General features: G+C 56.3%; 1 protein-coding gene across 7 annotated transcripts in view; it reads left to right on the top strand.

Annotated features, from left to right (window-relative positions):
• The window catches only part of AGRN (agrin), a 102630-nt gene that overhangs the window by 32513 nt on the left and 55529 nt on the right, over positions 1 to 14588 (top strand). For 4 of the 7 annotated variants that reach the window (XM_056796057.1, XM_056796059.1, XM_056796058.1 and 1 more), the window contains exon 3: positions 11798 to 11845. In XM_056796057.1, the coding sequence (XP_056652035.1) occupies positions 11798 to 11845 (48 nt within the window). Of the gene's footprint in view, positions 1 to 10257; positions 10610 to 11797; positions 11846 to 14588 lie in introns of those variants that run through there. The other 3 variants (XM_056796063.1, XM_056796062.1, XM_056796061.1) reach the window with 1 other exon arrangement.

Genomic DNA, 14588 nt, shown 5'->3' with positions numbered 1-14588 from the left:
TTTGCAGGGCTCTGGGGGAGGGGAGAGCCCTGCCCTGCCCCTTCCTGTTCTTCACTGGGTTGTGTTCTCATCTGAGCAATGGGCCCACGGGCAGCAGGGGAGGAGGCCAAGGTATAGAAAAGGAACCTGAGGCGGGGGAAGGGCGGCTTGGCCGGGGAATGGAATGCTGGGATATCGGGGTGCCCTGGGCCTCCCTTAGGCTTCTGGCCTGGCCGGATGACTGGCTCTCCACATCTGTCGGTCGGTCTTCCATCTTCCCCTGTGGAGGGCTGGAGCTGAACCCGGCTGGGAAAGGGAAGAGGGAGGGGGAGGGGGGTCAGTGTTGGAGGTTCTTCTGCCTCCCCCCCACTGGGCTGTTCTGAAGGGAAGCCAGGCTCCTCCCCTGAGGGGCCCCCATCCCTTTCAGGGGGAGCTGAGCCCTTATTGTCCCGAGGGGGGTGGGGCTATCTGCATGAGAAAGGGCAGGGCTGGTTGCCATGGGCACTGGCCTGTGGGCAGAGCTGGGGGGGGTCTCCCCTTGGTCTCCCATCCTCCTCTGGGCCAGCCTGTCCCCTCCCCCATAACCCACCCCCTACCAGAGCGGCTTCTGTGTGTCTGCACATATGTGGAATGGCCGTGTGAAGGACGGTGACCCAGAAGCCCTCGGGCCCCAGGGGAGGGCAGCGGCGGCCCTGAAGTAAGGGAGGGTCTCAGAGTCCCAAATCTCATGGAGTTTTCAAGCTCCTCCTGTCTGGGGGACTCAACTTCCTTCTGGGCTCCGGGGAGGGGGGCAGCCTCAATGCCCCCTTTGTTTCTCCATTCTTAGCTGGGACTCTGGCCCTGGGGCAAAGGGTGGGGAGATGGGCTCTCTGGTCCCTCTTCCTGAAATGTGTGACTGGGGTGCCAGCTTCAGCAGGGCACCCCCTCCCCAGCCGGGACTTCATGTGGGACCCCATTGGGCCAGGGTCTAGGCGAGGGCTGAGGAAGCTGGCAAGGCCGGGATAGGTTCTTCCACTTAACTGAGGGACCTTGAGCTAATCATCTCCCATTTAGAAGAAGATCATTTCCTCATCTATAAAGTGAAGGGCTTGGATTTCGGGATCTTCAAGTGATCTTGGATATTCCATATTCCAGATTGTCAGGTCCTCTCAACTCAGACCTTGTGTTCTAAGACTACCATGGCCCTCTCTGAGAGTCCAAGGTCCCTCCTAACTCACATTCTATTTTATGTTCTGGGTTCCCCCTCACTCTCACATTCCATGTTCTAAGGTCCTTCTTAATTCTCACATTCTCTATTTTATGTTCTAGATTCCCCTTGCTCTCACATTCCATGTTCTAAGGACCATCCTAGCTCTCACATTCTCTAATGTTCTTGGTTCCTCCTAGCTCTCACATCCCATGTTCTAATATAATCCCTCCTAGCTCTCACATTCCATGTTCTAATATAATCCCGCCTAACTCTCACATTCCATGTTCTAATGTAATCCCTCCTAGCTCTCACATCCCATGTTCTAATATAATCCCGCCTAACTCTCACATTCTATGTTCAAATGTAACCCCTCCTAGCTCTCACATTCCATGTTCTAATGTAATCCCTCCTAGCTCTCACATTCCATGTTCTAATGTAATCCCTCCTAGCTCTCACATCCCATGTTCTAATGTAATCCCTCCTAGCTCTCACATCCCATGTTCTAATGTAATCCCTCCTAGCTCTCACATCCCATGTTCTAATATAATCCCGCCTAACTCTCACATTCCATGTTCTAATGTAATCCCTCCTAGCTCTCACATCCCATGTTCTAATATAATCCCGCCTAACTCTCACATTCTATGTTCAAATGTAACCCCTCCTAGCTCTCACATTCCATGTTCTAATGTAATCCCTCCTAGCTCTCACATTCCATGTTCTAATGTAATCCCTCCTAGCTCTCACATCCCATGTTCTAATGTAATCCCTCCTAGCTCTCACATCCCATGTTCTAATGTAATCCCTCCTAGCTCTCACATTCCATGTTCTAATGTAATCCCTCCTAGCTCTCACATCCCATGTTCTAATGTAATCCCTCCTAGCTCTCACATCCCATGTTCTAATGTAATCCCTCCTAGCTCTCACATCCCATGTTCTAATGTAATCCCTCCTAGCTCTCACATTCCATGTTCTAATGTAACCCCTCCTAGCTCTCACATCCCATGTTCTAATGTAATCCCTCCTAGCTCTCACATCCCATGTTCTAATGTAATCCCTCCTAGCTCTCACATTCCATGTTCTAATGTAACCCCTCCTAGCTCTCACATCCCATGTTCTAATGTAATCCCTCCTAGCTCTCACATTCCATGTTCTAATGTAATCCCTCCTAGCTCTCACATCCCATGTTCTAATGTAATCCCTCCTAGCTCTCACATCCCATGTTCTAATGTAATCCCTCCTAGCTCTCACATCCCATGTTCTAATGTAATCCCTCCTAGCTCTCACATCCCATGTTCTAATGTAATCCCTCCTAGCTCTCACATCCCATGTTCTAATGTAATCCCTCCTAGCTCTCACATCCCATGTTCTAATGTAATCCCTCCTAGCTCTCACATCCCATGTTCTAATGTAATCCCTCCTAGCTCTCACATCCCATGTTCTAATGTAATCCCTCCTAGCTCTCACATCCCATGTTCTAATGTAATCCCTCCTAGCTCTCACATCCCATGTTCTAATGTAATCCCTCCTAGCTCTCACATCCCATGTTCTAATGTAATCCCTCCTAGCTCTCACATCCCATGTTCTAATGTAATCCCTCCTAGCTCTCACATTCCATGTTCTAAGGACCATCCTAGCTCTCACATTCTCTAATGTTCTTGGTTCCTCCTAGCTCTCACATCCCATGTTCTAATGTAATCCCTCCTAGCTCTCACATTCCATGTTCTAACTTAATCCCTTCTAGCTCTCACATTCCATGTTCTAATGTAATCCCTCCTAGCTCTCACATTCCATGTTCTAACTTAATCCCCTCTTGGTTAGTCTTCCTCACCCAGATTAGCCCATTTTACCCTAGTGCCTCTCTTCGGCTCAAGTATCTTCAGTTGCTCCCTTGACCTTCTATCATCCTGCCCAAACTCCTTAGCCTGGCATTCAAGGCCATTTCAGTCTGGGTTTACCCAGCTTCTCCATTTTAATCTCATGGCATACCTCCATATTGAAGATAGAAGGGACACCTAAGTGGGTGATGTCTGGAGGGCTCCAGATTCCAACACTTAGTAACTGTGTGACCTTGGAGAGTCACTTAACCTCTGTTTGCCTCAGTTTCCTCATTTATAAAATGAGGAGAATCTAAACCTCAGAGCTGTGAGGATCAAATGAGATAATTGTTGTAGAGCACTTGGCACAGTGTCTTCATATCCTGGCACTAGATAAATGCTAGCTGTTATTATGATTATTAATAGTAGTAGTAGTAGCAGCAGTAATGGTAGCGGGTTACCCCTCCAATCCCAGGCACCCCTGACTTCTATGATCCCCTCTTGCCATCCCCAGCTTCAGCTTTCTTTCCTGCCTACATAATTCCCTTTTCCATGGCATTCCAGGGTCTATCCTTATTCCCATTTTGAAGATGGGGAAGCTGAGACTTAGAGAGATGTCACATCTCCTGCCCAGAGTCACACAGCAGGAAAGTATCAGTGTCAGGACTCTAGTCTCTGTTGTCACCAAATCCACGCTCCTTTCCCGCTGAACCATGTAGACATTTAAATGCCTGTTGGCTGATTGAAGAACAGGGGGCTGGGTCCACAGGAGATATTCAGTAAATGGGCCTTTGATTAGTGAAAAATTGGACTTGTGGCTTCCCAAGGGGCTCTGTGCCTCCTTGATTTAGGCCTGGGGATAAGCAATGGAAAGAATGCTGGATTTAAAGCCACAGGACCTGGGTTCAAATTTTGACTGGTTTCCTATCTTTATGATCTTGAGCAAGTCATTTAGTCTTTTCTGGTATAAAAGGAAGGGACTGGCCTAGATGACATCCCAGTGGGAACCCCAGAGACCTCTTTCAGCTCTAAAGCTCCGAGTTCTGTTAATGGGAGTTATTAATACCTTTTTAAGATTTAATGAATCCCATTTATAGATGAGGAAAGGATGTGCAAGGTCCCAAGGTCAGAATTCGAACCCAAGCCTCTCGACTGTGTCCTCAGGGGCTATGCTGTGCTGTTTCTCTGTGACAAGGGTCGGGCAGTTTACAGGGCCCCAGCCTAACAGGTGGAGCTGGGCATGTAGGGGCCAGGGCTGCCGGTAACCCGAGCTCCCTGGCACTGTTTCCTCCCTCCTCCAGGGAATTCAGGACTCCAAGCAGAGGTTTCTGGGCATTTAGCAAACCTGCTGACCATAGCCTTGAGTCTGGCTGGAGCTACTTCTGGGGGCGGTGTGGGGGCCTGGGCAGCCTAGCAGTGAGGTTTTGGGGGTGCTTCCTCCTCCCTTCCCCCACCCCTCAGCCACATCCCTGGCAGGTCCTCCATGTTCCCCGGAGGTCTCCCTCTCATGTGATGTGGCCCATTTGGAGATCTCTGCCTTCCGTTCACCCAGAGGCCGAATTTGAAACGGGGCGCCGCCCCTCCGAGCCTTGGGCTTAGGAGGCCACAAGAGGATTCAGAGGCTGTGGAGTCTGGGAGTCCAGTTGGGTCCCAGGGGAGAGGAATTCTCCCCATTGGAGCAGCGCCCCAGGGTGCTCACACCAGGACTCTGGGGCAGCTCCCTTCTTCCGGCCCCTCCCCCAAGTCCGTGCTTCCCATTGGCCCAGGATTTAGAGGTGAGGGGGCACTCGGGGCCCTCTTAGGGGGCTCAAGGGGCTCAGAGTGTGCCTGTAATCAGTCCTTCTCACAGGCTTCCTCTAGATCCGCGTGGTTCCTCGAGTGGCCACCAGGGGCCGCTGCTTCCCTGCAGGAAGAGCTGAGGGAGGGAGGGAGGGGCAGAGAGGGACGGGAGACACCTGGGTACCATTGTAGCCCCAGCGGTCTGGTGGGACTCTGTCTCGGCCTTGGGTGGGAGCGGGCTGGTTTGGACCCTCCCTGGGCTTGGTACGCCTCTGAACACTCTGAACACTTCTAGGGCAGTTTTCCTAGAATCGGGACAGGGAGGGGCCCAAGTGCACAGCTCCTCCATCCCCTTTGTTTTACAGAAGGGGAGACTGAGGCTCAGAGGTGGAGGAGACTTGTGGGAGGCGGACCTCCAACTCAACTTCCGGGACCTCCTCTCTGAGGGCTATGACCGGGAACTTTACTCATTTCTACCCCCTTCCCCCCACATTGCCCCCCTATCATCCCCTCCCCAGGCTATGACCATAACCAATTCGCTCCCTCCGCTCCCTCCGTAGATAGGGGCTGCAGAGAGGGTTTAGTACTAAGGTACCCCCACCCCCTCATCCTGCCCCCTCCATGGAGTGCTAAATGTGATGGGGGAAGGGCACGGTGATGTCACTGGCCTGCCCTGAGGCGCTGCCCCTTTGAGGAGCAACCCTCCCCATTTCCAGAGGTGGCCAGCAGGGGGCAGGGCGCTCTTTTGACCCATTGGACTCCTTCCCCTCTTCATCCTCGGGGATCTGCCCTCGTATTTGCATATTGTTCATTTGCATACTGCTCATTTACATGCTCTCCAAATGAAGCCAGGACTTGGGAGGGGCTGGGGGGAGAGCGCATGCTCTCCTAGAGTTCCCTAGGGAGCAGCAGGGGAAGTGGCTTGGGACCCTGGAAATGTCCCCCAGGATCCTGCCCCCGCTTTGCTGTCCTCACTGATGGGGGGGGGGGTCCAGGCTTCCAGCTACCTTCCTTCCCAAACACACACTGAGATGGCCTGCCACAGTGACATCCTTCCATCCAGACACGCTGGGACCCATCCATCCACTTACTCCCAGATTCAGTGACACTCTGACCCGGACCATTCACACAGGAAACTCAGGCACTCTGACCTGCCTGCACTGATATACCAAGATACGCAGCCCTGCTGGCACGCTCACTCCCACTGACACAACCCCCACTGGCACACTCAGCACTCAGCCCGCTCAGCCATGGTGACATGCCTGATGGCACATGCAGCCCCATTGACACACTCAGCCCCACTGGCACACTGAGTCCAACTGACACAACCCTACTGGTACACTCAGCTCCATTGGCACACTCAACCATGGATGACACACTCAGCCCCACTGGCACACTCAGTCCCACTGGTACACTCAGCCCCACTGGCACACTTAGCCCTGCTAGCACACTCAGCCCTACTGGCATGCTCAGCCATGTTGACATACCTGATGGCACACAGCCCCAATGACACACTCAGCCCTGTTGACACACTTAGCCCTGCCGACAGACTCAGCCCTGTTGAACCACAGCCCCAAATGGCAAGCTTAGCAATGTTGACATACTCAGCCCCACTGGCACACTCAGCCCCATTGACACACTCAACCCTACTGGCATGCTCAGCCATGTTGACATACCTGATGGCACACAGCCCCAATGACACACTCAGCTCCTCTGGCACACTCAGCCCTGTTGACACACTTAGCCCTGCTGACACACTCAGCCCTGTTGGCACACTCAACCCTACTGGCATGCTCAGCCATGCTGACATACCTGATGGCACACAGCCCCAATGACACACTCAGCCCCTCTGGCACACTCAGCCCGGTTGGCACACTCAACCCTACTGGCATGCTCAGCCATGTTGACATACCTGATGGCACACAGCCCCACTGACACACTCAGCCCCATTGACACACTCAGCCCTACTCGCATGCTCAGCCATGTTGACATACCTGATGGCACACAGCCCCAATGACACACTCAGCCCGGTTGGCACACTCAACCCTACTGGCATGCTCAGCCATGTTGACATACCTGATGGCACACAGCCCCAATGACACACTCAGCCCCATTGACACACTCAGCCCTACTCGCATGCTCAGCCATGTTGACATACCTGATGGCACACAGCCCCAATGACACACTCAGCCCTGTTGGCACACTCAACCCTACTGGCATGCTCAGCCATGTTGACATACCTGATGGCACACAGCCCCACTGACACACTCAGCCCCTCTGGCACACTCAGCCCTGTTGACACACTTAGCCCTGCTGACACACTCAGCCCTGTTGGCACACTCAACCCTACTGGCATGCTCAGCCATGCTGACATACCTGATGGCACACAGCCCCAATGACACACTCAGCCCCTCTGGCACACTCAGCCCGGTTGGCACACTCAACCCTACTGGCATGCTCAGCCATGTTGACATACCTGATGGCACACAGCCCCACTGACACACTCAGCCCCATTGACACACTCAGCCCTACTCGCATGCTCAGCCATGTTGACATACCTGATGGCACACAGCCCCAATGACACACTCAGCCCGGTTGGCACACTCAACCCTACTGGCATGCTCAGCCATGTTGACATACCTGATGGCACACAGCCCCAATGACACACTCAGCCCCATTGACACACTCAGCCCTACTCGCATGCTCAGCCATGTTGACATACCTGATGGCACACAGCCCCAATGACACACTCAGCCCTGTTGGCACACTCAACCCTACTGGCATGCTCAGCCATGTTGACATACCTGATGGCACACAGCCCCACTGACACACTCAGCCCCTCTGGCACACTCAGCCCTGTTGACACACTTAGCCCTGCTGACACACTCAGCCCTGTTGGCACACTCAACCCTGTTGAACCACAGCCCCAAATGACAAGCTCAGCCATGTTGACATACTCAGCCCCACTGACACAACCCTACTGACGCTCAGCCCTGTTGCCACACTCAGCCCCACTGACACACAACCATACTGACACACTCAGCCCCAATGACATATAGCCTCACTGATACACTCAGCCCCATTGGCACACTTAGTCCTACTGACACATAGCTCTGCTGACACAATCAGCCCTGATGACTGGCACACTCCCCCTCACTGACAGCCCCACTGGCACACTCAATCTCACTGACACTCAGCCTCACTGGCACACTCAGTCCCACTGACACATTCGGCTCCATGGATTCTTAGCCCTATTGACTTGTTTAGCCCACTGGCACACTCGGCCTCACTAGCACTCAGCCTCACTGGCACATTGGGCTCCATAGATTCTTAGCCCTATTGACCCATTTAGTCCACTGGCACACTCGGCCTCACTGGCACACTCAGCCCTACTGGCACATAGCCCCACTGACACATTCAGCTCCATGGATTCTTAGCCCTGTTGACCCGTTTAGCCCACTGGCACACTCAGACTTGCTGGCACATTCAGTCTCTCTGACTCCCTGAGCCCCAGTGCTACTCAAACCCCCAATACTTTTAGTCCCATCGAGGCTCTCCAGACCCTGGGACACAGGACACACCCAGCTGAGTCCCTTGGGGCTCCCCCCTTGTAGATGCTGCCACACCCACCCTCCCCCCATGGCACCACATTCAGGGCTGCCACGACCTCATGGATTTCCACTAACCCTGCTCAGACACCTGAAGGCTCAGATGGGTTGACTCACTCCCCTTGACAGACAGTTGCACGACACACTCCTGTACCGACACCCTCAGACACACACTTGGGCACTTGCACACTCATGACACACTTCTCCAGGGACCCAGCCATGCACAGAGGTGATCAGGTAGCCCTGGCACACTGACTGGCACCCTCTCCCAGACAAAGCTGGTCTTGCCTACATACCTCCGCTCCCTGGGAACATATGGAGAAACAAACACTCTTAGAGACTGATGTATGTGTGTGCGGACACATGGATGCCCAGACCCCCCCTTCCCCCACTGACACACACACAAATCTCTTGTCACAGACACGCCCTGACATAGTCACACACACACAACAACAGAAGAAAATCTGGAGATCGCCCCCAAATACTCACGTACCCACACATCTCAGGAGAACAGGGAGTGGGGAGCAGACTCCGGGCGGTGCTGGCTGCTCACTCTCCCGCGGCCCCTCCCAGCTCCCACCTGGCCCCCCCAGCCCCCCACCCTCGTGCTCCTTTTGTGTGATCCCCGCCCGCCCCTGTGTCACTCCCGCCCTGCCCTCCCCTCCCTCTCTGGCTCACTCCTGCTTCTTGTTGCTTGCCTGCTCCTCCAGGCTGAGGGCTCCCCCAGGGCGGCGGGCGAGCTCCCCGGAGACACCCTCCTTTGTTTCTGCGCTCCCCCCTCCCTCTCCTGCCGGCCGGCCGGCCGGCCTCGCTGGGGGCCCTCTTGTCCCCTCTTCTCGGGCTCGCTCGCCTCCTTGCCTGCTTTCTCTGCCGCCGCTCTGGCTCGCTCTCTCACCCGCTGGCTGCTTCTCACCGCTGCTGCTGCTGCTGCCGCCACCGCCGCTGCCGCCGCCGCCCCCCAACACTGAGGCTGGCCAGGAGGAGGCTGGGAGCTCAGAGCGGGAGGCGGGAGGGAGCCGGGCTGTGCTGTGCCGACGCCGCCTCTGCCGGAGCCTCCCGAGCCTGCGGCTCTCGTCCCTTTCTTCTCGCTCCTCTCCGCCAGCCGCCGGCCGTGGAACCGGCCAGCCGCCGCAGCGTCTTTCTCACGGGCACAGGCTTCGCGGAGCAGCCCTTCTGAGGGGAGGGAGCCGGAGACCCACCATCCGGGGAGGGACGCACCGGCTGAACGGAGGAGAGCCTGCTGGGGGGTGAGGGCCGCAGGAAGCCCGGCTCGGCGCCCCAGGACCAAGGGGGCATCTGCTCTCTGAGAGACCTTCCCTTCCCGAGCGGACGCTGGCTAGGACCCCCGCGGCAGGCTTCCCTCCGGGAGCTGGGGTCCCACAAGCATGAGGAGGGGGGCCGGCCCCCAGGGGAGGAGCAGCCCGGGGCCCCAGCCTGGGCGGGGCAGGCGATGGGGCGTGGAGAGGCCCCAGGTGGGCTTGCCGCTGTGCTCGAGCCTCGGGGAGCTGCCGTGAGGACAAGCAGGGGGGCCTGAGAGCACTGCCGGAGCAGGATCCAGGATGCCCGGCCGCCGCAGCTCTCCAGGGCAGAGGTGACCCTCCCGCCGACAGCCGGGCTCTCCCTGGGAGAACTGGGGGAGACTTTGGCTTCGGGAAGGATCCCCCCTCCCCCTACCTTTGGCGTTGTCATTAAGTCCAGGGAGGGGGACCGGGGGCTTCCTGCACGCTCCTCCCGCTTCCCCAACAAGTTGGGGCTCGCGGTGCCTGGACTCTTTCTCTCCCGAGAAGCAAGAGGGACTGGAGCCTGGACCTGAGCCCTCTCCCCCCAAGCCCCTTCAGCCTGTGACTCTCCTGGGGAGATGCTGGCCCATTGGTGATCCCGTCCTCCCAGCCCTGACTGCCAGCAACTTCTCTGGGATTTCAAGATGGGGGGAGTTCTCTCCCCCCTCTTCCGCTCTGGGCAGCCTCAGCTTCAGGGGTGACCCCCTCCTGGAGGGCCACTGCCTGGGTCCAGGCTGACCTGGGGCCCCCGTGGGGGCGTGGCTGCCGTGGCGGGGCCCCGGGCCAGGGCCATGACCGCCTGCCAGTACCCCGCCATGTCCTCGGCCCTGGATCGGGACCAGCTGTATCAGCACAAAGTCTCCCTGGTGGTGCGCTATTTCATGATTCCCTGTAACATCTGTCTCATCCTTCTCGCCACCTCCACCCTGGGCTTTGCCGTCCTCCTCTTCCTCAACAACTGTAGGTGTCTTGGCCTGAATCCCCACTCCTGCCCCTTCGGGACCGCAGCCTTGGGTGCCCAGACCCGGCCATCAGTCTGGGCCTGCCTGGGTCCTCTGACCTGTCCCCCAGCTCCAGAGGGAGGGTTTGCGGGGGATCAGAGTGGGTTGGCAGAGCTTCGGATGTGGGCATCACAGGTGGCCAGCCTGCGGCATGGGGTGCCCCTTCCATCTGTCCTGCCTTGCTCCGGATTCCCGAGTGCTTGGCAGACCTGTGTTCGGTGGCCTGGGCACCATAGGAAGAGGACCCATCCCTCATGCCCCTTGCACAATGGAATCCCAACTGGGACGGGGACCCGGGCACCCTTCGCCTTTGAGGTTGGGGAGCTGGCCCTGGATGGAGCCAGCGGAGGACCTGAGGGGTCTCAGAGGGGGTGGAGGAGAGGGCAGGGAGGGCTTGGAGCTTCATCCTCTTTCTTCCTGCTCCTGCTGAACTCCAAGTGGGGAGAGGAAGCCTGGGGTCTGGATGCAGGGCTCTGAGCAGGAAACCTGGAGTAACAGGGACTCAGTCCCAAGTGCCTGGGATGAGGGCTTGCATGGAGCCCCAGAGTGATGCTGTTGGCCCCAGCCACTTTTTCTGTCTCACTGATGTCAAGATCAGGGGCTGCAGTCAGTGGCTAGAGGGGTGGCTCTGGGCACGCCTGGGTTCTCTCCTTCCCTGTCCTCCACTGGGCTCCCCCAGTCTGTGCTTCACTCTACCCCTCGCTGTGGAGGGAAGGTTGGTCTAAGATTCGAAAGAGCTCAGACAGCAGCAGTCGGTGCTATCTGCTGCCGAGGGGCGCCCCTCAGTCTTTTGTTTTCCTTTGAAACTCTTCCCTTCTGTCTTAGGATCAATACTGTGTATTGGTGCCAAGGCTAGAAGAGCGGTCAGGGCTAGGCCATGGGGGTCAAGTGGTTTGACCAGGAAGTGTCCAAGTCCAGCTTTGAACCCAGGACCTCCCATGTCTAGACCTGGCTCTCAGTCCTGGCTGCCCCTCATAGCCCTTCATTTCGGTGCCTCGGTGAGGCGGGTGTCAGGCTCAGGGGGTGGAAGGTTTAGCAGGCTGGTGAAGGAGTCTGAGGAGCCCAGAATGAGGGTGCCAGGGGTGGGCATTGTGGGGCAGTCACTGACTCTCGAACCCTAACATCTGTATCCTTTCTCTGTTTTCAGACAAACCTGGGAATCATTTCACACAGCCGCCCCCTACGCCTCCAGATGGTGAGTGTGGGGCAGTGCCTCTGGGGTCACCTCGTTGGGCCGTCACTTTGAAGGGTCAACACCCAGATGGTTGGGCTAGTGGGTGAAGATGTGATCAGGCTAGCGGGGGAGTCGATGGCCAAAATCCAGCCCCCAAGAGGTCACACTCTGGCTGCTGACAAGATGGTCATCATTGGGGGGTCGGTGTCTTTGCGCTTGGGGTCAGTCCGCTGTTGGGGCTCAAGGACCATGCTCAGAGGTCAGCCTTCTCCCTGGGCCAACTGGCCACGCTCTCTCCCCAGCCCAGTGACCACTGCCATAGATGTCTGATGGCTTTGCCATGCCAGGCGCTGGCCCATCTCTGCGGTGCCCTCGAAGCTTCATTGGGGAGAGGAGAAGCTTCTCTTTGATGGGGTCAGAGGACCCGGCGTGGAGGGTTCTGGGTGGCTCATGGGGTCTCAGGGTGGAGGTCAGGGCTCTAGGGAGGACAGGCCAATTCAAGGCGTTGGCCTGGACCAGTGGAGGTGCTTAATAAACGATTGAAAGCAAGGGGAGCACGTCTTGGACCCCAGGGTGATGCCAGGCAATCGTTATGGCCGAGGTCTCTCGTGGGAGGAGGGGTGGGTGTAAGGACATGCCTGAGAGCTCTAAGCCTGGGTGACTGGGGGGACCTCTTAGAAGGAGACCAGTTTCTGTTCCCCATCAGCTCTAGAGGCCATGGACGAGGAGGAGGAGGAGGAGGAGGAGGAAGGCAGACTCGGGAGATGCTGTGTGCGTCAGGCAGGGGGGTTAGACTGAGGAGCTCCACGGTTCTGTCTAGCTCTGGAATTCTCTGATTCGACCAGACTTAGGCAGCTGAAAGGGAGGCCTTGGAGAGGAGGAGGAGGAAGATGGTGTGACTGGGGAGGCTGGGGCCATGGTCAGGGCTGGAGAGGCCCATTCAGAGAAGTGAGTCAGCTCCAGGCTCCCTGGGGGAAGCTGCCTGTTAGATCAGTTAAAGGTATTCAGGAAAAGCTGTTGTTATTCAGTTGTTTTCAGGCAAGTTTGACTCTTTGTGGCCTCATTTTGGGGCAGATACTGGAGTAATTTTGCCATTTCCTTTTCTGTGTTACAGATGAAGAAACTGAGGCAAACAGGGTTAAGTGACTTGATCAGGGTCCCACAGCTAGTGTGTATCTGAGGTCAGATTTGAACTTAGGAAGAGGAGTCTTCCAGATCCCAGGACTGACATTCTATCTGCTGTGCCACCTGGTTGCCCCATTGAGGGAAAGTAGAAAAAAGTCTTGCCTCTGGAGTCGGGGATCCTGAGTTCAAATCTTGCGTGGCACTTGTGTGTCTTTGGGCAAATGTCTTGTTCTCTCTGGGTCGCAGTTTCCTCTTCTGTAAAATGAGGGCATGGATTAGATAGCTTCGAGGAGAGCTTCTGGGAAGAGATCAATGGCCCTATTGTCCCATGAGTGCAGGGAGCACGGGTCAGTGGATGCCGTGACCCAGGGCTTGAACCCCTTTGGGAGGGGATCACCCCTCCTGACAAAGGACGGAGGCGCTACAAGGTCCTCCCTTGGCTCAGCGGGGCTCTCCTGGATTAAAGGGGGAAGACCCAGATCTCATCCCGGGGCCCGGGCAGGGATCCTAGGATGGAAAAGGATTGTCTGCTTCCCCTCCTGGAGCTCCCTTCCTTCGCCATGTTCCTGAGCCTCATTCATTAGCACTAACCTTGTTAATGAGCATCCCTGCTGCTTCGGGTCCAGAAGCAAACCCAGCAGCCACTCCTCTTGCAGCAGACTTGTAGAGCGGAAACTCTGTGGGGAGGGAGGGACGGGGTCCCTGCTGTCTCTCCCTCCCTCCTCCAGGACCCTCTATTTGTCCCTCGTGATCCATTTTTACTTCACCAATGGATCCCCTGCCCCGCTGGGGCCAGACCCTGCTCCCCGTCCTGCCAGTTGGCCCTTGTCTTTGGGGAGACAGTCTGGGGGTCCGCATGGGCCCGAGGGAATATCCCAGACTCCCCTTGTCCTATTCTCCAACTCTGCCCCCCCCCCCATCCATCAGGGTGAGTGGGACCATTCATTGTCCCTGCAGCCTTCCAGGCTGTAATTGAGCTAATGGGAGACAGGGAAGAATGGAGACCTTTTAGCCTGATGGGGAGGGAGGCTCCCAGCTGTTAAGGAGACAGATGTTCAGGGCTCTCCTGCCCCCAGGCCCTTGTTCCCTGTCTGTAGCCTCACCCAGGCCCTGACCTCTGCTGCAGGCTCCCCGCCCTGCCCTCCCCCCAAAAGGATTGTGCCTGGTGATGAGGGCGAGTCCAGCCAGCTTGTCTGCCATGTTGAACAAAATTCTAGGATGAAGATGATAGGATTTAGGGGTGACAGAGCACAGTGGGAAAAGCCCAGCATTGGGCGTCCTTGGAAGCCTTGGGTTCAAGTCCTGCCTTTTTCCCTGTGGATGATCTTGTGGAGGGCTCTGGTGTCTTCACTGGCAAAATGGTGGTGGTGGTTGAGGGGAGGAAGCGCTTGGGGCTGCCTGACCTCGAGGGCCCTTTCTAGCTCATTTGGTCTAACCCCCCCCATTTTATTGATGAAGAAACTGAGACCCATAAGAGTGAAGTGACCTAGGGTGCAAGCGGAGCTCTCCTGGAGAACTTCTGTCCTCTTGTCAGAGATGGAGAGAAGAGGGATTGTTTGCATCGTTTGCATTTGTATCCTCAAGGCTCAGCAAGCCGGATGGCCCATTGCAGACCCTTCAGTAATGCTTTTGAATTGAT

This window comes from Monodelphis domestica, chromosome 4 (assembly GCF_027887165.1).
Source record: "Monodelphis domestica isolate mMonDom1 chromosome 4, mMonDom1.pri, whole genome shotgun sequence".
NCBI lineage: Eukaryota > Metazoa > Chordata > Mammalia > Didelphimorphia > Didelphidae > Monodelphis > Monodelphis domestica.
The sequence above is the reverse complement of the archived record's forward strand: the minus strand, read 5'-3'. Positions and strand labels throughout refer to the sequence as shown.